Source organism: Biomphalaria glabrata, chromosome 12 (genome assembly GCF_947242115.1).
Source record: "Biomphalaria glabrata chromosome 12, xgBioGlab47.1, whole genome shotgun sequence".
Lineage (NCBI taxonomy): Eukaryota > Metazoa > Mollusca > Gastropoda > Planorbidae > Biomphalaria > Biomphalaria glabrata.
Window position 1 is genome coordinate 31311424 of NC_074722.1, and position 25766 is coordinate 31337189.

At 33.5% G+C, this 25766-nt stretch overlaps 1 protein-coding gene and 1 non-coding gene across 5 annotated transcripts; both read right to left on the reverse strand.

Annotated features, from left to right (window-relative positions):
• Positions 1–1481: 1481 nt before the first annotated feature.
• Positions 1482–1563, reverse strand: Trnal-aag (transfer RNA leucine (anticodon AAG)). The gene has a single exon. It is a non-coding gene; the product is annotated as a tRNA-Leu (tRNA).
• A 3884-nt stretch (positions 1564–5447) lies between these two features.
• On the reverse strand, positions 5448–24675 carry LOC106052969 (ataxin-2-like). Of its 4 annotated transcripts, none has more exons than XM_056005743.1 (22): positions 24139–24675; positions 21298–21563; positions 20583–20631; positions 19549–19617; positions 17847–17918; positions 17274–17415; positions 16795–16928; positions 16588–16679; positions 15400–15621; positions 14182–14810; positions 13866–14045; positions 13697–13752; positions 13307–13488; positions 13118–13157; positions 12782–12917; positions 12023–12153; positions 11738–11843; positions 11022–11573; positions 10795–10920; positions 10531–10567; positions 9417–9471; positions 5448–8722 (listed from the first exon to the last, which is right to left on the reverse strand). In XM_056005743.1, exons 2-21 carry the CDS (start codon positions 21375–21377, stop codon positions 9426–9428), a joined length of 3081 nt encoding a protein of 1026 aa, XP_055861718.1. In that variant the 5' UTR covers positions 21378–21563; positions 24139–24675; the 3' UTR covers positions 5448–8722; positions 9417–9425. The 4 variants fall into 4 exon arrangements, with proteins under 4 accessions (XP_055861718.1, XP_055861717.1, XP_055861720.1 ...); XM_056005742.1 differs by having other exon boundaries at positions 9417–9474; XM_056005745.1 differs by lacking the exon at positions 10531–10567 and having other exon boundaries at positions 24139–24674.
• Positions 24676–25766: the final 1091 nt, after the last annotated feature.

Consider the following 25766-nt stretch of genomic DNA (forward strand, 5'->3'; position numbering starts at 1 on the left):
AAAAAATATATTCCTCTAATCTTCTAATCTAATTATAAAAATACAAATACGATCGAATCCAAATACAAACAACTATATAGGCCTAATGTGAAAATAAAACTCACCCTAAACAGGGGTCAAAATAATCCTTCAAGAAATATATCCAAGGAACAATGCTAAGGCTATCCACTATCAGATCCAAGGAGAAATTCAAGAGCTAACAAAATACAACTTGGCTCTACGGCACAAGATGGAGAGAATGAAACAGACAATTAACTACGAAAGGCTTGCTACGTAATCATTTTATTCATTTTATGTCATAAGAAATTATGACGAAGTAGCAAGGGGAAGTCATCTACTAACACTATAAAAGAAAGAAAAAAATAGCGCAAATGACGTCATCACCTAGCGATGAAATCGGCGCTATTAGACACAACTGCACTTAAATGTTCCTGTAAACTTCCAAAACAGTGTTTCAAAATGGAATTATTTTTAAGCTTTTCCTCCAACATACATGGTTAAACTGAATTTAGGGCTGCAAAAATCTTAATGAGTAGCAAAGAATTAGACTAAATGAAGCCCCTAGAAAAGACATTCACATTTCTTGGGATAATTTAAAGCTTGACATTTCTTATAGCCTATTGTTAAACTGCAGTGGGCACAATGTTCCCCTTACTTAATTTCATTTTTAGTGAATTCAGCAATAATAATATTTATATTAAAAATAAAGCTAAATTTACAATCAAATCTAAAAATAGTAGGCCCTAATATTCAATAACCTATAGAGGGATTAATCAAATGATTTGAATCAAAGTCATGACAATGACATAACTTTTGTATAATAATTATATTTTAGGCAACATAAAAATTAATTAATAATGACATGTTTTTTTTTTTAATTTGCTTCTAACGTTTGTTTAGTACGTAGTATTTTTCTAAGAGGAAGGGGGGAGCTGACGGACTTTTTTTTAAAGAAAAAAATACGAAAATGGGGCGGTAGACCGAAAAAGGTTGAAGACCACTGGTGTACACGATATCCAGATTTACTTCTGCTTTGACAGTGCCTCATCTTAAAAAAAAAAAAACAGCCACCACAAATTAAAAAAAAAAAAGTAAAACTTAAAAAAAAATATATATATAAGGAAAAATAAATTAAATGTACCATATGCCTTCTGTATCCTAGCAGTAATTAGAGCATATTCATTTAAGCCTTCAAAAGAATAAGCTACGAACTACAAAATCTTGCCAAGGTTCTCCAGGTAATTAAATCCGACCCGTAATTATGAAGATACTCTAGGATAAGATAATTAGATTTTTGCGAAAAAAAAAATGGAACGAATAGATCTAGAAGAAGAAATTAACTCACCTATGAAGCCTATATTACGATTCTCAATGAGAGAAGTGCGTAATTTTCATTTTTTTTTTTTTCCTTTTAAGTTAAAAAAAAATAAAATATTTGAATTCTGAATGAAGTCTTTATAAGAAGAAAAAAAAAAAAGTAATGGCAGCGGTGGGATTTGAACCCACGCCTCCGAAGAGACTGGTGCCTTAAACCAGCGCCTTAGACCGCTCGGCCACGCTACCTTAGCAAAGTTTAATGTTTTAAATTATATATTCTTATGCTGTTTCATTGTTCTATTTACAAAGTTCATTAGGAAGAAGGTCTAGACTATATTTAGCACAGAGGATAGAGACGGTTTCGCGCATCGGTATTAAAATAATCAAGCTTTATTCTTATTATCAAAAAGTATAGAATAATAGAAAGAGATAAAGTTAGACCTCTAGATTTATGCATTTTTACGTGTTTAATTCATGAGAAATTTAAGCAGGCTAGTTTTAGAAATTTAATCTAGATATAGAATTTTTTTTAAACCAAAAAGGTTTGCAGTCCACGGTACCGGGTACATATGTGATAAGTGAAATGATCTAGAATAATCTAAATCTAGTTACTAGTAGAATCTAGACACATTCTATTTATTAAAATGTATTAATCTAGCTAGAAACTCTATTAATCTAGCTAGAATCTCTAGATGATGGAAATGTAACAATGTCAATGAAATGACAAATAATGAAATATCAAATGATATACTTGAATATTTTAGGGATTTTTTTTTCTTCTTGGCGTGTGTCAATTTCACATGATTTACGAAGGATATTATCCAGAGCAGAAGGAAAAGTACTATACGCCAGTACTGGTTCTGATGCTTGCTAATCGATCGAGATGATTTAGTCAATAGCAAAAAACTGTTTTTTTTTTGTTTTGTTTTTTTGTCGACTATTTTCAACTTATTCTATAGAAATGAAATAGAAATTTTTTACTTAATTTAATGTTTTGTTGAAAAAAAGTCCGAAATTGGAATATCAAAAAAAGACGTATGAAGAATTCATCTGGATTAAAAAATTGGAAAACAAGGGCATCCGGCTACAAAAGCAATTGACAAGGAAAAGAATGATTGTAAGCACCTTTGTAGGCCTATTTTGTTTGACAACACACCTGACACAGCACACCTGACACAGTACACAATGTCATAAGATTTGAAGGGAAACAAAAAAAAAAGCTGATGAGATCAATTTAATATATTTAAATGTCTCGAGCAATGTCTAGAAGCATGGAGGAGAAAATGAAATTATTAAGAACTAACAGAAAAGTTATTTAATAGATGTGATTCACACAATCTATGTGGTCAACATTCTTTTTCGAAAAATGCTTTTTGCCTAGCATTTTTTGGTACAATTGAAATACATTTTTCATTCTGAAATTATTGCCACTAGAGCCAGGTGCAGCTTAAATTTTTTTTTATTTTGCCTATCTTTATTTTTTTTTTTTTTGGGGGGGTGGGGGGTGTACTAGAAAGCCAAAGATACACAAGAGTAGGCCTATCTTTTCAACTATTGACAAAGTGGTCTTCTTCTTCTTCTTCATCGTTCTCATTGTTATGTTGGAGTGTTCATATGACTAGACCAATACATGAGATGAACTGCGCAGTGGTTTCCAAATCAGGGAGCTCTCCATATAGTTTTCTTTCTATTGGGGTGATTTGGGGCCAATGTCTTATACGGGCCTCTTGGTAAAGAGAGCAGTTTTGGAGGACGTGGTCTGCATTTTCTGGTGATACTCCACATGGGCAGATTTCACTGGTTCCAATTTTGAGCTTCCGGAACATGTGTTGTCGCATTCTGTTGTGTCCGGTCCTGAGTCGAAAGATTAGACGTTGGTCTTGTCGGGATAGCTTATAGTAAGCGTCATCTTTCTTGTGATTTGGGTGGGAGCTCGTCCATTTCTCATTTATTTTATCTACAATTAATTTCTTCATTTCTTCTGGAGACAAAGTGGTGACTAATTGAACCTTTTCTTTAACAAAAGCAGAACGTGTTATAAAAAAAACGCTCTTCTAAAAAACAAAAAAGGAACGCGATTCAGAAGAAAACAAATAAAAACAAGAAGAAAATGTCAGGCGAGCAATACAAGATGCCGGACTCACTATTTAAGAAGACAAAAAGAGGTTCATTCTTATGTGCTTAGATCGTAACGCTGAGCTTCTTGCTCCTACTGGAAGCAATCATTTATGTAGGAGATACATCTGAAGCAATCCATCCAGAAATTCTTTAGTTCAAGAACCAACAAAGTATTGTAGATGTCAGTTTCAAAATATTGCATATGATGATTTTTCAAAAGGCGACATTCTAACAGAAATAGGTACCATGACTGATAAAAGATTTAAAAAATCAAAAGTTATTCTTGAAAATAAAAATTGACAGTGCATTATTTATATGCCTCCAAGACCTTAAAAAATATCTTTGAATCATTAAACTCAGCCATCAACCGTTTCTTGTCTGCTGCATATGTTTGGCGTCATGTGAAAATGGATTTTTAAAATTAAAAACCTTTTGAGACAAATGAACAGGCGACACTTTCACAACGGTTAAATTTAATTAAATTGAGATAGTTAAAGATATTAACTTGGATCAAGTTGATGAAAAGTGTTCAAGTTTGAAGTCCAGAAAAAAAAAAACAGCAGTGTAATTTACTTTTAGTTGCATTGTTGTAAAATTGAACTATAGATTAATGGTAATGTCTTCCATTTTTAAGATTAAGGGTGAGTGCAGAGTTTCACATGACTACGCAAATCCATTAAATTATAAATACAATTATAAAAAACAATTCTAAAATTTAATAGACACTCATCTTATAGTGTTCAACTATCAAAAAACGTAGGTCGTTATAAAATGTATGTATTACGGCTCAACAAAAAAAAAAGGGAAAAAAATTTAAAGGGGCAGGTGCGGGGGTGACACCACTGCCCATCATATGATATACAATTTATGGTCTGTACTGTATAGAAATGCTTGAGCCGATTTTGACACCCAGTCCGCCCCTGACTTGATCTCTAAGGGGCTCAATATAGGATTGCCCCCCCCCCCTTTTTAGTTGTGCATTCCTTGTGGGAACTCCCCAGTTTTTGTCCATCTCATTGCAAAGTACCCAATAAAATAGTCTTTTAAGAAGTCGGCTATCAAAACAAACGAATCATATGCCCAGCCAATCGTAGTTGAGTCATTTCACAGCCTGGTGTGTAATCAAACCATTCCGATAACTATATAAAGAAATCTACAATGCCATCAATTTGAAAAACCTTTTACGACTAAACAACACATGTGTATCAAATCTTCTGTACAATAAATAGACCAACAGTTTTTTAGTTTCATTATTAATTTAAAAAAAAAAAAAGAGTTCCTGTATAATCTAAGGTTATGACATCAGTAGAGTTAATAATTTAGTTTGACCATCGCCTTGGAGTAATAAAACTTCTTAAAGTTAAGTGTTCGGCTTATGATCAGCCCAACAATCTACACGTACTAACATCTCCAGTACATTCACTGTGAGCCTATGTTGCGTATTAATCTTTAGTACTTCCACATGAAATATAGGTCTCCCACAGTGAAGCCTATGTCGTGTATTAACAGCTTCAATACTTCCATTGTGAACTAATGTTCAGTATTTCCAATGCAAAGCAAAATCCTTCTTCCCTAGTGCTATTAGAGCATGGAATGGGTTGCCTGAGCTAGCCAGGAAAACCAGTGACTTGGCAGAATTTAAGTCATTGGTTAATATGCATGACTAAATGCATGACGCGTAGGACGTAATCATCTTCTTTTTTGAAGTAACGTCTGTATTATATAAAGCCTTCGTTATGTATTAATATCCTTAGTACTTCCACTGAGAAGCATTTGTGTACTAACATCTTCAGTACATAAGTTGCAATGGTTTTTTTAAATGGTTTTTTTTTAATTTCCCATAAACAAGCCTCCTACTAATATTGCATATATACATGCTCATAGGTGCCACATTATTAAAAGAAAGCTATTCAGCCTCAAGCTCCACAGTCCATACTGGTATTCAATAGTCACTTTAAAAAAAAAGACATGTGCATGCAACTAAAAACAAGAATAAAACACAACACCAAGTATAGGTTGTTTTTTTTTTAACTTTTTTTTTTCTTCTTCAAGAATTTGTGGGTGTAACTTTATTTTATCCAAAACAAAAAAAAAAATACATTAATTTCATTTGTTCTAAAAAGAATGTTACATTTGTATCCCCCTAAGCTGAAAACAAAAAAGAACATCTGACAAATGTCAACCCAAACATTGACAAGTGCTCCTAATATCAATAGACATCAATCTTCCAGGCAGCTGACCAAGAGGACCAAATTCTCTAGTCACAGCACTCAAAGCATTGTTTTCCTCTTGGTAAACTGCCTGATAAATTAACTTTATGTAGTCACCATTATAACCCCAACACTTGTTTGTTTGGTCTTATTCTTTTGAAGGTAATATTTTCCATTATCAACCCCCTCCCACCCCCCCCCTTTTTTTTTTCTCCTCTCACCCTAGAGGATGGCTTATAGTTTTAGTGTTGCAGAGAACTGACCTAACGGACACTGTTGAAGGATCAATAGCATGTGGTGATGAAATGATCATGAACATGATAATTGTAGACATACCCGAGCTATTCTGAAACAAATGTTTTAAACAAGCAAACACACATTTTTTTTTAAAGACTTCAGGATGGAACACACCCCCCTCCACTAGTTCTAGAACAAAGTAAAAAAAAAAAAAAAAAAAAGAGCTACATATTTAAAAATTTCAGCAGTCTATACTATTTCCTGCGAGCCCTTGGGTAAGCTAGGGGGGAAAAAAAATTCAATGTATTTAAAGAGGAAGATTTGGTCTGAGGAAGAAGATGATAAGATGAGATAATCTGCATTCATAAATACTTCTTATCACATATGGAGGACTGGTCCCGTTGTACTGTGAACAATGTCAAACAGATCAAATTCACTCACTCACTTTTCTTTGACAACAGACAATTTCATGGCTGCAGTCTGGATATCAGATCATTCTTTTATTTTGTTGAGAAATTTGATCGTTTTGAAATTCTACACATTTTAGTCTAAATTTCTGAAACACGTCAAGAAGGAATTTTAAATATTGCTTTTGGCAAATTTTAAAATCTGCTTTTTTGGGACCAGTCTGGGGCTCAATCTATTGTTGCACACCAAGCCCGGGATAAAACTTCACACTTATAGTACAACTCAAACCAAGTGTATATCAACCCATGCTATAGCTGCTCTCATTTAGTCCAAGCAAATATCCTGATCCAAAAACATCTTAACACATCCATTCACATTTAAACACCCAGTCATACACATAGCATTAACAAAGTTGACCAGATTGAACATAAATACACTAACTCATTATACCTAGGTGGCATCAACACTCAAATTCAAAGATGAAAATGTTGCCACACAAATTAAAAACTCCTAGACCAAAATGGATATCAGTCTTAAGACCCACTCAGACATGTTAATTTGTTTTTTACATAGCATTCATAAAATCCATTATTTGAAACATTTTTTTACAAGGCCAGCAGATTAATTTTGTATGTGTCCAGTTTAAACCAGAGAGATCTTTTTATTTCACTATAAATCCACACTTGCACACTACCCTTAAATCATTACAATACCAGCCTGCTACAATTTGGGTCTTGAGAGGCACTGTTTTATGGTAAGTACCCCCCCCCCCCATTCACTTTCAAGTGCAGTGCCAAATACCAACTATGCAGCATGACATACCCTCCTCCACATGAATGCTGCTGCGATGCAGTACAACTTCTGCGATGTAATGCAACACCCTCAGAAATATACATTGCAACCTTGTGATCAATTTACAAGTATATCACAAAAATTTGCAGTTTATAAATAAATGTGTATAAAATGTCTTCAGTCGCTGAACTCATTTATCAATTAATATAGTTCATCTCTCTCTGTTTTTTTTTTATATCACAAAATGTATGTGATTAGCCTTTTGCTTATCTCCTGGCTGAACCTTACTCCATGTAGTAATAATAATAATATAAAGCATTGCTCACCTGAATCGTACATACAGAATAAAAATTGTCAATAATCTTTTAAGATGTACTCTCTACTGATATATTCACACATTTATATCACTTGAACACACATTAGACAAAAAAAAAAAAACAAATTTGCACTGGATTCTATAGTTTTGTAGCCTCAACAAAAAATATCTTCTAAGGCCACTAAATAATAAAAAAAAAAAAAGATGAAATAAAATCCAATGGAACGGTGAAATATGATTGGGCAACATCACATTCACTAATGGTTCAATACTAGGAAAATTAAAAAGCAATGAACCAATTCCTGACAGTACAAACACTCACAGATGCAAACAAGAATTTGCATATATTAAGTTTTCTTTTTTAACAACCAACCTTTACAAACCTATCTGCACACACAGCAATTCACTATCAGCAATTCATAAAATTACATTGCGCAAAGGAAGGAGAGTGAATCTCATTGTTTGTAGGTCACCTGTCATACACAATGGTATGCATCAAGACTGAAGGTGTAACAAAAGCTAGTAAGGTGCTCAACCCTGATAGGGCACTTCAGGCGCCCTACAAAAAAAACAAAAAAACAAAACCTTTCAACCTAAGATGTGACATGCCAAATTCAGCAATGTCAACACAGCATTAACATATTATGATTTTCTTGGAAGTATAAACTTACAAAAAAGTTGTTTTTGTTTTTCATCTTCTAAGTTCTACACCAGATGATGTCTGCTGTAACTTGAAAGTTAAAATGAAAATTGAAATTAAGAAAGTCCATTAGCTTTCACGAGTTCAAAATAGTCACCAACCAAGAAACAGAGAATACATTCCTAGGCTTGCAGGTAAAATCCTTTAGTTGAAGATCCAAACAAAGCAGTGCTTATCAAACATTTGATTAAGATCAGCCTCCAAAAGTCTGAAATAAACAGTCCCACAAGAAATGAGCACAGCTGATGTCACAGAATAAATCCTCCAGGTTAAATAGAATATATCTGTAAGTTCAACATATTTTGAATTTCACTAACTTGAAGTTTCTGATCCACAATTTTCACAACTTTAAGTTACTGAAGAAAAAAAAAAACTGTTTTGTCTGTTATTGCCTTAAATCTCTTAAGAGCACAAACATAATGGTGCCTCTGTGCTTCTGTACAACCTTTGCTGTAGACAAATTGGTCTGTAAATGCTGATGCACAGATGCCAAACACATGAGCCAGTTTGAGCATGAGCGAGCATTTCAACTCTGTGCTAAAGATGACGAGAAAAAAACATTCACTTTCCCTACATTCACTCCTTGATACTGCATGAGTCTGTGTCCACATTCATCCTTACATTCTGAAATGTACACAAACAAATTGTTTTGAGTAAAGTATCCATAACATTTTAAATACAGGTATGTGAATGGACAAAGTTTTATTTATCCATAACATTTTAAATACAGGTACCTATGTGAAATGACATAGTTTAATGAATAAGCACTGACTACAGTAAAACTGGACTTGTACTCAATTTTGATTACCACTGTATAAGGTCTTTTAATATTTTTCATTAAAGAAGGCAATATGAAGCATAAGTTCCCTTTCAGACCTTGCGATATATAGGGCAGATGATGTAATGGTCATCTGTTTCTGTGGCCCACAGTTTTAAGAGGGTGTTATGTGGCCAGCACAATGACCAACCACCTTTACTTTTCCCCAACTAATGTCAGGTACCCATTAGAGCTGGGTGGACTCAGAGGCGCCCAAGATCCTGGAATTAAAAATCCCAGTTTTCACCAGGATTTGAACCCAGGACCTCGGTTCAGAAGCCAAGCACTTTACTGCTCAGCCAGTGTGGCTACAACATGAAATATAGGTCTCCAAAAACTAGAAATTTAAGAAAGGTTCTGAAAATGTTTCATGTACATTTAACATTATGCACGCTGGAAAGAAGATACATTATTTATAAATAAAAATGTCTGCGACAAAGTGAGAGGATGTGAGATTAAAGCCTAGTGTCTTCTATAGGAACAAACATGTAGCTACTTTACCTTGCATAGCTAAGGCCAAGTAAACATTATTGTTGGTGCTGATACTGCTGTAGAGCTGCTGAAACACACAAACAAAAATTTCAAGGGATTACTTTAAATAATGTGATCTATGCATTTACTTAGTAGATTATCCATTGCCTGCATATTACAAAAACTAGCTTTGCTTTATACCAGTTTCAAACCTTTGTGTTAAAACTGCATTGCTACAAACTGTTCAAAATTATAAAAAAAAAAAAAAAAGATTCTAAGTACTGCCAAGTCAAGTTATGATACTAGAATCTGGATTTGGTTTCATAGGTGAAGAAGCAAAAATACTAAATAGTCATTACAATTATAGTTAACTAGACTGTAGGCAATACATACAAAACTTTCTTTGACTCTCTTATCATTAGTAATACTAGGTCTATGAAATTAGAAATTTGATCCTGTCATTTGATGTATTCCATTAACTTAGCAGACCATGATAAGAGAAACTTCGTTTGTTTTTTAAACACTCACAGTTACTGAGTAAACAAAATCAATCAGAAGAAACCATATAATAATTTAGATAAGGTATTCAAAGTATCTTACAAAATTTTATCATCAGAATTTCAGCCAAAAATATCCCAAGAAATGTTTTGTGATATCGATTTAATTAATTTTAATTAGGCTACAAAATCTTACTATTTGCAATAGTTTTTTAAAAAATGTATCTGTACCCAAAAAAATAACAGGTAAAAGAAGAAAAACATGCTCATCTTCATAAATTCAGACTTTACATATATAATCATATATACAAAAAATTGTTTCAAAATCTTTTTTTTTTTTAAATAATTTTTTTTAATCATTCAAAAGATAGATCAAAGTCGTTCATTCCAAAACCTACTTGTCTGACCAAGTAGATCATGGTGATGAAAGTAACTATTATAGACTTCAACATCTGTCACTTTATAGAACTGCACAGGTGTGGCTCTATCTTAGATTTCACAAGCATATTTTGTATATTAACAACTTAATAGTAAACATAAATAAAAACATGGTGGCAACTTAGGTTTAAACAATGAAAATTAACATTAAAAAGTCATAACTGCATAACAAAAAACAACAACAAAAACCAACAAATCTGAACGTTCACCTTCGTGAGCCTTCTCGAGGCACATAGAACTGAGGAGCTAACATTAAACAAAAACAGACTAATGTAATAAGTGGATGGGAAATTACATTTTCTTGCTTTGCAAAGAATACTTTAAAAAAAAAAAAAAAACAACATTCATTAAAGTACTTTTGTTTCCATTCATGTTTGGACAATGTATAATATAGATATTAAGAATACCATGCAATGAAAATTGTGTACCAAACAAATTAAACATCTACGTCTAAGTAAGTTAAAACAACTGACCAGCTGGCATGTACATGCTTGGAGAACTTGAGACTTGTTGATGAATGCCAGGCATTGGTGAATGGATTATATGGTGCCCACCTTGATTTGGATTAGGGCCCATGTTAGGGGGCATCTGTGGTGGTCCTAGAATAAAAAATTGTTTCAATTAGTCATCAATGGTCAAATAGCCAACATTACCACATATATACAGATGTAAACATGACTATAAATAACTGGTTTCTTACCTTGCATAATATTGTGCTGGGGCTGGAACTGGATACCAGCTGGATATGGTTGTGGATTCTGCTGCATAGGAGGATGCCCTTGTGGATGTGGACTAGGCATCATGACATACTGAGGTTGAGGTCCTTGCCCATGTGAGGAATTTTGGGATGTCTGTGGGTGTGCTGCAGGTGCAAATGGGTACTGAGCTGGATTACCATTAGGATAAGGATATTGAGAAACAGGATAACCTATACTAACTGTTGTCGGGTGTGCTGCTGAGATGCCTTGCTGCCCAGACACTGTGGTCCTAGGCATGGCAGGAATGGCATAGCTTAGATTCATCTGGGGGAAGTGCGCTGGCTGGGGGGTCAAAGACTGAGGGGGCACCTGTGACATGTGATGTGCCAATTGCTGCTGCATCTGTTGGGAGTTGTGCTGCTGCACTGGTGATGGTGCTGGGTTGGGAACATGTGTTGGCTGGGGTGCCTGGTTGGACGATGGGTGAGGTTGACTGTGAGCTGGCTGAGGGTGTGGTGCAAGATGAGCCGGCATAGGCTGGGTCGGGGCGGCCACTGGCAAATAAAACAAAACACATTGTGTTTAAAACTTAGGGCTGTATAAGCAAATATATAAAAAATAAAAAGTATATTTAAAACATTCAATTTCACACAACAAAGCTTTTTTTCTTTTTCAGGAAAATATTTTTTTTCTAAAATTTTAGTACAAACAAACTTACTAAATACAGTCTGAGGTTGGCCCTGTTGTGACCCTTGATCTATTCCAATGTGCTGTCCACCTTGAGCCAGTGCTATAGAGTTAACACCAGGGGAAAACATCCGAAACTGAAAAACAGAATTTAAAATGTAATATTTTTAAAATGTGTATTATTTTGATAGAACACTTTATTCAATATATTTTAAATTGATATATCCATATTCAGGGGATAAATACCAGGCACAAAGCCATGAAGACAAAAGGTGCTCTTTAAACTAGCCAGGTTTAAGACTCTATCAGTACTAACCGGATAACCCTGCTGTCCATTGCTTGGCATGAGTACTACAGGCTGTGTTGCTAAAAGTGGTTGTCCAGTCACATGCGACAAATCAGGTACAGTACTCAAAGTATTGAGTTGATGATTAAGTGAAACAGTAGCTATAGAAGAAAAAGAATTTCATTAATAATTGTGCAGATTTAAAGAATAAACATTTTTAAAACAATTTTTGGGCTATGGTTATCTCAATAACTCAATTCAGAAAGGATTGCTATCCAGACAGTTTGAAACATTTTCATCAGTTCTAAGACTTCATTCACTAATTATTGTGAAGTAATCTAAAGTGCGCTTTTGCCCATGCAATCAATTATGTATCAAAGTAAAAGAAGCTTCGCATAGAACATTGAATATGTACAAAAAAACTAGCTTCAAAATAATTTGTTACTTGGTTGGCTAATTGGAATTTTTCTCACAAAAAAAAAAGAAAAGAGCATGGTGGCAAAGCACTTGGCTTCCAAAAGAAGGGTGTCTCAGGTTAGAATCTTGTTGAAGACTGGGAATTTGATTTCAGGATTCTTAGGATGCCCTGAGTCCATCGAACTCTAATGAGTACAGTGTACCTGGCGTTAATAGGGGAAGGTAAAGGCTTGTGGCTGTGCTGGCATCATTATACTCACACTTGTTAATCATGGGCCAAAGAAACAGATGTCCTTTTCATCATTTATCCCATAGATTGCAAGGTCTGAATGGGGGTCCATTATCTTAAAAAAAAAAAACACCACAGCTTACCTCGTTTTCTAGAAGTATTTTGTACCATTGGATATTGCACCATAACAGGATTGTAATAAACCATAGGCTGCTGTATATGAGGAGAACTCCTAGGCTGAGGAGAGGGGGACTGGGCTTCAGTGATAGTTTGGACTTTCTGGCAATAAATAAAAGAAAAATCTAACATGAGCATCACAAATAAATTGACACAACAGAACAATATTAACCTACAAAACAAATGCACCAGATGTTTAATTGGAAGTAAATAGAGACTTCTGCAATACACATATGAAAAAACAAAAAAAATTAATGAAAACTATGCTGGTCTACTTGAAACTAATAAAAAAAAAATCTTACTGGTCTGAATTCCTTGGCATTTGGATTCAATGTTGATTTACTGTGAAGACAAAATAGATATAAAAAGAATACCAAATATTTAAAATATTCTTTTAAAAAAAATGTTTCTAAATGTTGATAATTGTGACATTTTCTAATGGCAACAAATGTTCAACATCTACAATAGAAAAGAAAGTATCTGAGCCCTACCTGACTTTATCAGTTGGTGCTTCCTCTTCATCAGTTTTGTCTAAAGGCTTATGAGGAAACTCTGTGGGTTCTATATGAGGAGAAACTACTTCTGGTGTTAGATTGACAGGTGCTGTTGAAGCCACAGGTGCTGCTGCCATTGGAACTGTCTCAACCGGCTCCTCTTGTCTATTGTCATTCGACTTTTTGATATAATAAAAATTTACATAATTTATAGGACTATTCTTCTTACTTCTTAATTAATGTTATGCATAGTGCTTGCACTATATGCTAAACAAAAACAAGAAATAAAATGAAGCAAATAAAATGAAACAAAAACAGTAGTATATTCCGGTAAGTTCTGTCAGTGTCATTTTTGAACACAAGTTACTATAGCAGTGTTCTACTTACCAAATTAAAATTGCGCTTGAATTCTTTTAATGTCTCCACACTTTTCTTTCTCTCTTCTGCAACACCATAGAAAAAAACAATAACGTTTACATAAATGCTAATTTGAATGACTATGTCTACGAATCATCATTTCGTAAAAACAAACAATACAATAAATTGCCATAGTGACCTGGGCTTGTTATAAGTGTTTCCATGCCTCTTCCAACTCTTCTCTCATTTGAAAGCACTGATGGGGGAGAAACAGGAACAACAGTCCTGGGCACCTGTTGACTATCTGCCGCTGAGACTGGGCCTGCTAACTGGGCTTCTAAATGTTTCTGACTTGGACTCTCTATATTATTTGGCCCATCTAGAACAAAATAACAATAGCTGATCAACTAGTTTGTTTAACCATAAAACTAAATATGTAAAACAAGAATAGTGGGGAAAAAAATCCTAAATAAATTTATGGAAATTAAGAATAATTAATTTTTTAGTTCAAATACCTCCATTAATTTGTTTCACATTCTGTGGTCTAGTCATATTGTTTTGGGGTAATGGTCCATTGATATTAGTTGCAGCTGGAACACTTTTAGCGTTTGGCAATGTTTGTGGCGCCTGAGAGTTTGGAGGGCTCATCTTGTTCTGCACTTGATGCTGAGGTGGGGCCTGCTGAGTTAGAGAAGACAATGGTATATTGGCTGGGGAGGACTGCTGATGAGGAGGGTGAGGTTGAGATTTACTGTTGACATGCTGGGTTGGCGACACCAGCTGCTGTGCTGGTCTTTGATGCTGCTGCGCTGGGGGCTGGGTGTGGGAGTGAGGGGGAGGAGGAGGCTGCTGCTGTGTGAACTGAAGCTGTGTAGGAGGGACACTGTGGTTCTGGGATGCCTGGGCTCTGTGTACAACCGGTGGCCCTTGATTTCTTAATGGTACATTGGAAGAAGGTGGTGGGCCCTGGTAATGGTTGTTTATTGGCCGTGGGTTCTGAGAATGATGGTGGGGATGTTGCTGTGATTGTTGGCTGGAAGCAGATAAAGGAGACACTTGTCTTTGAAACTGCCTGGCCTGATTTCTTGGCAATCCATTCTTTAAGCTTTGTTCCCCATCTCCTCTGAGTGCAGGTATTGTGTATCTTAAATAAAAAATTTAGGGAAACAAAAAGTTTTAAGCAAGCCTTCAATATATTTTTATATGGTCATCAAATATGAAAAGAAACACAAAACATGATGTAACTATATCATTCAACACTTACAATTGAATTATACTATTAAAATGTGTAATAATTGATTTAAGCTAATACTGGTAATCAAATTATTTTTTTTTATGGTGGCAATAATTTTAGACAATTTAACAACAGTTTAAAAATAATATCAGACTGGAGAAAAAGTTTTGTATCTATAACAAAAAAACAAATAAATCCTAAAGTGATTTTCAGGTTTTTAAATTGTTGATTATCATAAAGTAATATCATGGTTATAAGTGAAAGTAGAGAACTAAAGAAATGTGTTTAATGCAAATATTCAGGGTTTTAGTACATTAGCTCTAAAAAGCTTCTGCCAGGACCTAATCTAACCTTAAAATAATTTTTATAAAACTCTTTGATTATGATGTATTTAGATCTAATAGTATTAAATAAGGAATTTGTACAATTTCTCTCATCCCTACAACAATTTCCCAGAAATTAGAAATGAATTAAAATGTTTAACTACTGGCATACTTACGGGTTCTTTCCACCAGCGTTGTTAGACTCCACAGAGCGGTGTGTTTGCTGTGATTCCCCACTTCGATGAACAGCTGAAAAGCGGTTTTCTTCATCCCCATCATTAAGTTCCTTAGCTATCCTATTTTGATATGCCTCACTACGTTCAATCTCCTCTGCTTGCTTCTGGGCAAATCTTTGCCTTTCTTCATAGCCCTCAGAGTTAGGATCTGGTAACTTTGTTCTGTGATACACCAGGGCATATCAATAAATGATACAGGCAAAATAATAATTACTTTTTAATTACAAACATCTTGAACAGAAGATTTAAAAAAAAAAAAAAAAAACCAATAAGACACAAAGTAGTTACAAACTCTTGTTACACAATGGGTGTTACACTAACCATGACATCCTTCATTTTAAAGAAATGTGTGGTTTCTCTGTGGTGGAAACTTTTGATTCCACATCACATGTTTGATTATATATACATACATAAAAAAGTTAGACGTTTTAACTTTGTGTTTCAGTTCTTATACTAAATATCTCATAATTTGCTCATTTGTAGTACAGGACAAACTAAAGCTAACTTTTGATTTCTTCTGGTACAACTTTTCATCTCCATGAATCAAGACCACTTCCTGTTGGCAATGTGAACTCATAGCTTCTCTTTTCCTTTAATAAGCATAATAACTCAAAAGTGTTACTTTGGAAGTAATAGCTAAATATTTTTAAGGTATAGATTACAAATAGCATAAACGCTTTGAAATAGCTGACATAACGTCCCTTAGCCTTTAACTAATTAACAACTAAAACGGTGCACATTGTATGTAGATCACAAAGTGGAAAATTCTGACATTTGAGCATCTTGCTCTCGCATTTTAAGCTTTATTGATTGTAATTCCATACAGCCAACACAGACTTCACACTATTATCATAAGAGAATATATGAGTCTGAAATACTTATTTTATAACTCCTGCACTGAACAGCCTAATAACATATTAATAATTGTTTCTTCTGAGAATATCAATCAAGCAATATTATCTACACTGCCCTTTTCACGTGAGCTCTTTTTTTTTCTTTATTAACACACACACAAAATTATGACTGACATTTAAAGCAAAGGGTATTTTAAATTAAAATTATACCAATGTTGTACTGTTTTTTTTTTAATCAAAGTTTAAAATAAGGGGAAATAAATGTATTGCTTACGTGTACTCATTCATATCTTCATTAAAAGAAGATTGCACATTAAATTTTTCATTATTTACAGCAAACATTTCTTTGGCTTCCCATCCTCCATTCTGAAAAAAAAAATAAAAAAAATGTTTAGGTCCAGCTAGCTAAGTGAAGAGGAAGTTTAAGCAGTATAGAGTTCTAGTAGAATTAAAAAAGATTTCTAAAAAAAAAAAAAAAAACCTTGTCATCTAGTGATAGATTAGGATTAATATCCTGAGCATCGTCATCTTGCCAGGGTTGTAACTGTCTCAGTTGGCCCTCTGTACTGCTGCCATTTGACCTGCTAGCTATTGCAGAATCAGTAAAATCAGAACCTGAAAATTAATTGTAATAAAAATAATGCTGCAGCGATACATTTTGAATAGACTTAGTGTAATAAAAAATAATGATAAGCGATTCTAAGAGGCCTGCACCTCTGGAACCATTCTTACAAACTTATAATTTTCTAGTGATATATCCAATAATGAAAGGTGACTCCTTGGCTTTGCTAAATTAATTCAGTGCTCAGTTTATTAACACAAAAGTCATGTTCTCATTTGGCATGGTGAATATTTCGTGTCCTCCAGATTTCCAGTATTTACAATAAGATATAAAATTAAATCAAGAAGATTATGCGTTCACTAATGAGTATGTAATTTTAAAAAACAACTACTAATTACCAGAACAGATGCTTTTAAGATCTACTCCATTAGTTTTGCATACAACAAATCTATCTTTGTGAATAATTATTCCAGGTATAACTGGATTCTGTGAGTTGTTATCCTCATCTTCCAGTCTGGCATCGCAAAGGGCAATGTCTCCCTGCAATGGAAAATTTATATGTTAACATAATTATTAAATATCTAATGATGTTAGCTAGGGAAACAATTTTAGCAAATATTCTCTGCCAGCATTTGCAACATTCCAAATTAGAAAACTCAGTTCTGCAAAGATATTGCTCGATAACTTTGGGGAAATTAATTTTTCATTTACTGTTGGGAAAAGTGAAACCCACAAAATTGTGGTCATCAAAATAAACTTCACCAATGGGTTTGAAGCATTTTAAATTTATGACCTATTTTATTAGTTTTAAAAATGTGCTAGCTGAAAACAACATTTCCCACTTGACTGATTTTGAGTAATACTAAATGTGACCAAAAAATCTTTCAACTCGTTGCATTATAAGCAATTACAAACACAATTTTTGTTAAATGGAGTTTAGGAAAAAAAAAACAACCTTTGATTATACTTACTTTTTCAGAAAAGCCAGTAGTATGTCCTTTATAAGTGTTACCACTTGTTGTTTTAACTGTTGTTCGTGTGCCCTGTTTTTAAAAGTAAGAAATGTATTACATTTTTTCTTGTAAATATCTTCTGGTAGAAAATATGCAACAATAAGTTTTATTACTTTTAAATAATAGCCTAATAAAGTATCATAGCCTGGCTCTATACAATATTTATAATAGTTTTCTTCTTATATTTTAAGTTAAGTAAAAAGTAAAGTTCCCTTTTTAGACCTTGTGGTCTATAGGGCAGATGATTTGATTTTAGGCACATCTGCACAATTTAGACCATGTCGTGTAGGGCAGATGATGTTAAGGTCATCCGTTTCTGTGTCCTACGGTTAACGAAGGTGTCATGTGGCCAGCACAACGTCCAACCGCCTTTACTTTTCCCCTACTAATGTCAGGCACCCATTAGAGATAGGTGGACTCAGAGATTCCGAAATTAAAAATCCCAGTCTTCAAACCCGGAACCTCCGGTACAGAAGCAAAGCGCCATACCGCTCAGCCACAGCGCCACCTATGATTATTTTGCTTGGGATTAAGCGCCATACCGCTCAGCCACAGCGCCACCTATGATTATTTTGCTTGGGATTTAAGTTTACTTTAGACCAATCATAGTTTTAAAGGTCACAGTATTGTGTAGTTGAATTACATGTACTTTTACTGTAAAAAAAAACCCCATTATATTTCAGTGTTGTTCTAAAGTAAATGTAACATGACTAAAACCCTCCCTTGATGTCTTGGTAAATAAATGGCAAACTAGATATCCCAAGTTTTCTAAATCAGTGTTTCCCCAACTTTTTCCTCAACAGAATATTTCAAGCATTCTGAGAATTAAGCGGAACACGTTGGTTATTTTTTAGGTTGAATTTTTTACTATTAGTGAAAAAAAAAAAGGTTTAATGGATGGTATTGTGTCCTGATGATCATAACTTTTTGACATTAGGTACGATATTGGTAAGCTGAATTCTAATATCCGGTGTGGTGTCAAGCCAGTTTCTAGAATTTGACTTTGCTGCAACATCATAAGAAAATCCTGCTTCACACAAATAGGGAATAGGTAACTAAATTAACCATAGCTTGTTTTAAAATAGTGTGATACTCTTCCAAATACTTGACCAGAAATCTTTTAATAGTTGATTTTTTATTGTATCTTTGTTTAAAGCCAGGGTAAAAAATCTAAATCAGTTCAAAGTTCATTGTGATGTTATAGAATTTATTTTGTTACCAAGAAGACCTTATAAAAATCTTTATGCATTAGTAATTAATGGACCTCATTCACCAATCGTAAACAAACAACATTTAGTCACGTGATCTTATTGAGAAAGCAACGAAACAAACGGTCACGTGACAACCATCATGAATTAAACATTAGATCGTAAATTATATAGAAGAGATAGAGCACCACATGGTTAAATGTTGTTTGTTTATGATTGGTGAATGAGGTCCATTCAATTTAAAGAATCCAGTAGTTTGTGTGGAACACCTAGTCAGGCCTAGCGGAACACAGTTTGGGAAACACTGCTCTAAATAGTTAGAGTAAATCTTTCTCCAATTATTATAACCTTTTTTTTTTTCTTGCATTATATAATCATAATAATATTTTTTACATTAAAAGAAAATGTGTGTCTTTACTAAATATATCTTAAATAAAAGGCAATCTCATTACCATAAAACTGCACATGATCATGGCAGTTCTGGGATCATTATATAAACCTTGAGGTGAAATTCTTGATGGCTAAAAATTGTAAAGTTAAAAATTAATACAAGATCCTTTGTCTAAAAAAAAAAAAAACAAAAAAAAAAAAACAATACAAAGTACTAATCTCAAAGGTTCAACTAACTGGTGTATAAATCAAAACACAAAAATATTTCTTAAATATACACACACACACAAGTGACTAATAAAGTGTTTACAAATAAATTAAAGTGACTTTAGAAAGATAGTTGATTTCTTTTAAAAATTAACTTACTCAAAAAAAATATATTATCCCAACAGACCTTATTCATTATTATCGTAAAAAATATTAAACTATACTACAGAGAAAACATAACAGTGTCAAACTTAATCAATATTTTAACTTTTAGTAATTCTTTTAGGCACAGTCTCATTCCAAAAAAAAATAAAAAATAAAATAAATAAAAGTATGCCGCCTTTCGTTTACTAGATGTAGGGGTGTCTAAATGTAAATCTATTTCACTATCAGACTTGCTTGAATCTGAAGGCTGAAAATCACATTCAGAGCATCCAGGACAACTTTCTAAGTCACTATTATTCATATCTAAAAAGATATTTAGAGCCTGATCAGCAGTAAAATGGCAAAGGAGGCCTTTAGTCAGACAAAGAACAAGAAGGGTAGTCAGCCATTATGCAAACAAACGAAAAAGTCACTAATCACTTACGCTAAAAAATAGAAGGAAAAAACTTTAAATGGCCGCTCTTTCGTTCGCATTTAATAATCATTCAAGTGATTAAAAATGTGGATTAGATAAGAAAAAGGAGAAAACATAGAAAAGTTAATCGGACTGTTGTAGCATCATTTCAACACCATGGCTTAAGAGACTGGACGCCGACAGTGTCATTGCGATCTTCAAGTGTTAATAAAAAAAATGTCTAGTGGGATAATGTACATAATGGCTAAATTTAGGTAAGTATTTTATATTTAATATTTATTCAACTTTATAAAACAAAAAACTTTTTACCTCTGGCTCAGGAGTTTCTCTTCTGTTTTGATAATTGTTTTGATATTGTCTGCACGAACAAATATTTCAATCCACATATTAGTGTGGGCTTTATAGTATGAATTCATTACACTAACATTAATAGACAAACAAAAATCTAAAAATGCAATGAGTTCAATAATCTAATCCATAAAAGCTGCTACATCTCAGAAATATAAGCTATCTCTAAGTAGATGGACAGAATGATGAATGCATGACTTATCAGTGTAGATTACAATGACACAATAAAATACCTTTTGATTATCTGACAAAGAGGTCTTAAATTTTTTATGAAAAACAGAATCATCATGTATAACAGGGTTTGAGTTTTGAGTTTAGGCACATCGGCACAATTTAGCCCATGTCGTGCCTGTAATCCTTTAAGGATCACTCTCCCTTTACATTACAAGGGCTAAATTCTATACAGTTATATCATTAAAAACAAGGTGTATTCAGTTAAAATAGTAAAGGTAGTAAAAATTTAATAATTTGGCATCATGTATAACAAGGTGATCCACTAAAAATAAAGCCATGATAAGCAGTTAAACCTCAGTGTATCAAAAAGTACCCATCTATCATGTCTAAAAAATCAGACATAATATGAAGCAGCTATTTAAGAGCTTTAAGAAGTTACTTTAAATCTTGAATTAGCTAAGTATAAAGAGTTAAAAAATAATCAAATAAGTCCAACGCTTACCTGTTTGGTAAATTATTTGGTTTATTGCGAGGCCTAGCACCCCCACTGCTTCGTGTGTTTGAAAGTGCAGCTGATGCCATTTTATAATTTTTATACAGCAAAAAAAGTTTGTTTTTTTTAATTAGCAATACAAATAACAGTTGAATTTTCCAGCATTAACATGCACATTGTATGAAAGACTGAGTAATGTGAAGGAAGTCTAAAGGCTGCAGTAATGGACATTCCATTATAAACCTTGATGATTCAATGTATTTTAATGCATCAACCTGCAAAACATATTGAATGTCATAATCAGATTATAGATAAGAAACAATACAATTAATGTTCACAGTAACAATGACCCACTAGGTGGATGGCTAAAAAAGGTCACATTGGTGAATTTTAACACATGAACAAATTGTTTCATTTTAGTGGATCATCGTGTATTTGGTATCATTATAAAGCTGAATAAATTTTCTAGGTGTATGGCTTGAACATTTTTACCTATGATATCTAATTTGTTTTTCTTGTACTTTGAAAAGTGATATTAAATTTCTCAGTCCAGAAGTATGTATTTATGTGTGGGAGGTTGTGAGGTATCAGAACAGATACTATACTTCACAGGTTATCCTATGGGGGTGGTAGGGACGGGTGTTTTGGGCCAAAATATCATGTGATTGCTGAATGTGCAGAATGCAGTAATAAAAAAGAGCTTTGTCCAAAAATGAAACGCTGTAAGTAGGACTATTTTATAATGCGTAGGGTTGGGGGGGGGGGGGGGGGGGGGAAAGCAATACCAGTAATCAAATTAACTGTGGTTTTATAAAGTGGGCTGTTCCAATTCAATGTTATATACTAATTATTAGGGGGGGGGGGTAATGTGGAGGTGGAGTATGGAGAAGAATTCACAAGCCAGAAGTGATTGTTTTGGGATGGGGGGGGGGGGGGGGGGGGGGGTTTAAAGCAGGCTATTCCAATCAAATGTAACCTATACTAGAATTCACAGGCCTAGGAGAGATTTTTGAAATGCTGTTTTATTAAGATTAAAAATGACAAAATATGTGAGCTTAGCAATGTCCAAGATGCAAAGAGATAAAAAAAGGACCCCAGTTAAAAAATATCATAGAGCATATCAAAAAGTTCAATTAAGAATGAAACTTGAATTTACAGGTCAGTACAATTCAACATATAGATACTTCAATTTGCAAACCAAAGGAATGGGGAACGTTTATACTCAAGGGTATTTCTATTATGATTTTAAGTGAGAAAAAAAGAAGGAGTACATGGCAAAATAAACATTGTCAATATATACTAAATAAATATAGCCTGTGAACAACAGTTGTAGCCGGTGGGTAATGCTAGTACAAGTATACACATACAACTAGTGTTTGGTGAGATGGCTTGGTGTGACATCAGTTACAAGGCAGAAAAGGAGACTTTTATAAAAGAGAAGTTCCCCTTTCAGACCTTGCAATCTTTAGGGCAGATGATGTTAAAGGTCATCTGTTTCTTAGCCAATAGTTAACGAGCAGGGTGTTAAATGACCAGCACAATAACCAACGGCCTTTACTTTCCACAACCCAAAAGGCAGAAAACAGATTCTCTATTGAAAATGCATTTTTGAAGTTCAATATTCATTATCTCTCAATATAGACCATCTGTGGTAAATTTGCTTTTACTAATGGATAGATCTATGTTTATGGAAGCTTCATTAGCAGCATTTTTTTTTTAATTTGTTTTTGTAAGGAATTCTAGAGTTAGTGAATACCATTTTATAAAGTATTTTTAAAAAAAAGAGATAAGATCTACTTTTGGATTTATGTGACCCTGTTACCAAAAGTTAAGAAACATATTTTTTAAATATAACAGTATTAACACATGTATAAAATACATGCTTACCATTTAGAAGTGGTCATAGTACACTATAAAGAAAAAATTCTGAATTTGTGATGTCACCAAACAATGTGTACATTTTTTCAAAAATATTATTTAAATATGACTTAATTTTCATGTGAAATAATTGTTTGCTGCTTCTGATTTTTTTTTTTGGAATTCCTGTTCTTGGGCATCAAAAATGATATATAATATGTCCATAATAGCCAATTTGAAATCGGTCAAAAAATTGGTCTCAAAAGTAGAATGTTGAGAGCTCAATCTGTTTTCCGCCATAAGCGATGGGTGGACTCAGGGGCACCCTAATAATCCCCGAATTAAAAATCACAGTCTTCACCAATATTTGAACCCAGAACCCCAGGTTCAGAAGCAAAACAGTTAACCACTCAGCCATCGCGACATGAAGCATGGTAAAAGGGACAATAAAAACAAATTTAATGTAAAAAAAGATGTAAAGAGAAAATTATTCAGTGGAAGAAATTTGATAATTAAAGCATAATGAATGATAATTTAATTTTAATATAATTTTTTATTCAACTTTGCAAATGTTTAGCACTGTTTGTTTATTTTAACCTCAAAAAAAATTGTGTTCATAGATCCAGTCTGACCATATAAAAAATATATTTGATAATCCAATAGCTAAGGAGTCGAAAATCTAGTTATTTTCTTCATAGTTCATAGGACTAACCATAGAAAGCTATAAATTAAACCTAGATTAAATACTAAATCTAGCCCTGAAGAATTTGTGTGTCCTTTAATTAAAATAAGAATATAATAGACTAATTATTTCAATTATAAAATTATTTTAAAAGTTAAAACTGCAGTCATAAGAAAGTCATCTAGACAAGCAGCATGTTCAAATGCCAATGCTGCAATGCAGAACTGGCACTGATAAAGACTCTCAAGAGTCAACAACATTAGATCTAGATTTAGACTACATTCAATTTCTAGGTCTAATAAAATGTTTACCTTTGACACCTTTGTAAAAAAAAATAATACAGCATAATATTCACACGCTGACTCTGATCAATTCAAATCAATGTGTTGACAGTTGAGTCTTGACAATAGTCTAAAAGAAACTCAATTTAAGATCTAGATTATTTCAGAGAATCACTGGCTTGAGTGAAGTTTAATTAAATTAGATCTAGATCTAATTCCAAGAAAAGACGTCGACAAAGTGATGAGTCTAGACCGTAGACGTCTTCCAATGGGAATGGCCAATGAGTCTTGTTTTGATCGGTATCGTATGAGACGTATGGATGGTTAAGTAGACTAGTCTAACTAGATTTAGACGTCTTCAGACTAGAACTAGTCTAGATCTTGATTAGATCAATGGCTGAGCGAAATCTAGATCTGTAAAACGAGTTGTAAAAGCATACGATAGAGAATCGTAGAAATAAACCTGATCAGAATAACTTGTTCAACGACTTGATGTTCTATCCACAGTTACTGTAGAAAGAATCCACCATTTAATGAACATGGCTGACATATTCATGCGCAATGAGTTACTTATAACTAGATCTAAAAAAATGTATACATAGTGGATGCATAAAGCAAATTTATAAGGAATGTTGTTTTCAGTCTTGAAAAGACATTAGTATAAACAGTAAACTAAATAATAACTATTAATTTGAATTAAATTTAATAGAACTAGATAATGAAATTAAGGACTATTTTTTAATCTCAAATTTGGATTGAGATTTAACGAGACTTCGCTGTCCTAGACCTGGTACGAGATTTCCAGTCAGCAATCGGGCTTCTGGGACTAGATAACTTCTATATCTATATATAAATATAGATCTATATCAAAATCTATATATTTATTGTTTGACTGCTTATGCAAATAAATAGAACATTTTTTAAAAATTTAAATGTAGATCTTTAGATTAGATAGGCTTGGGTAATAATGAGCATACAGATGTCAATTTATTTAACTTTTATAAGGCATTTAACAAAATTCACCACTATAGTGTCTAGCTTGCCTAAAAAAATATTTTGCTATAACTGGTCCACTGCATCAATGGGTTGAAGATTTTCTAATTATTTAATGGCAATGTCTTCAATTCCGAAAATTAAGGATGAGTACAGTGTTTCATTGACTCATGATTGACTATGCAAACCCAGTTGCACCCTGCATATTTTTCCACATCTGAAGCATACAATTATTAAAGGCGTTGTCTGCTGGGAGTAGCCTACATTTTTTTGATATGTAACGAACAAACTGTAGCCTAATAATGAATGACTCCAAATCAACACAAATAATAGTAAACTCGGGCAGGAATGGACTGGGTGCCAAAATGGGCCCTAGCTGGCATTACTTACTATCGCACCACACTTTGCTTGCCACACGATAGGTATCCATTAATTCGTACCTATTAAATCTATATATAATCATAATATATAAAGTTTGATAAAGCATCAAAAACTGCGAACTCACGAATGTGTTAGTTGACGTTGGCCTAATATAGTATAGGCCTATTTCAACATAAAGATAGACTTAAAAGCTAAATGAAATCACAACAAAATATATATAGGGCCTATAGCCTACAATCGCAACCTTAATTAGTCCGAAAAGCAAAATGGCATTGCATGATTTT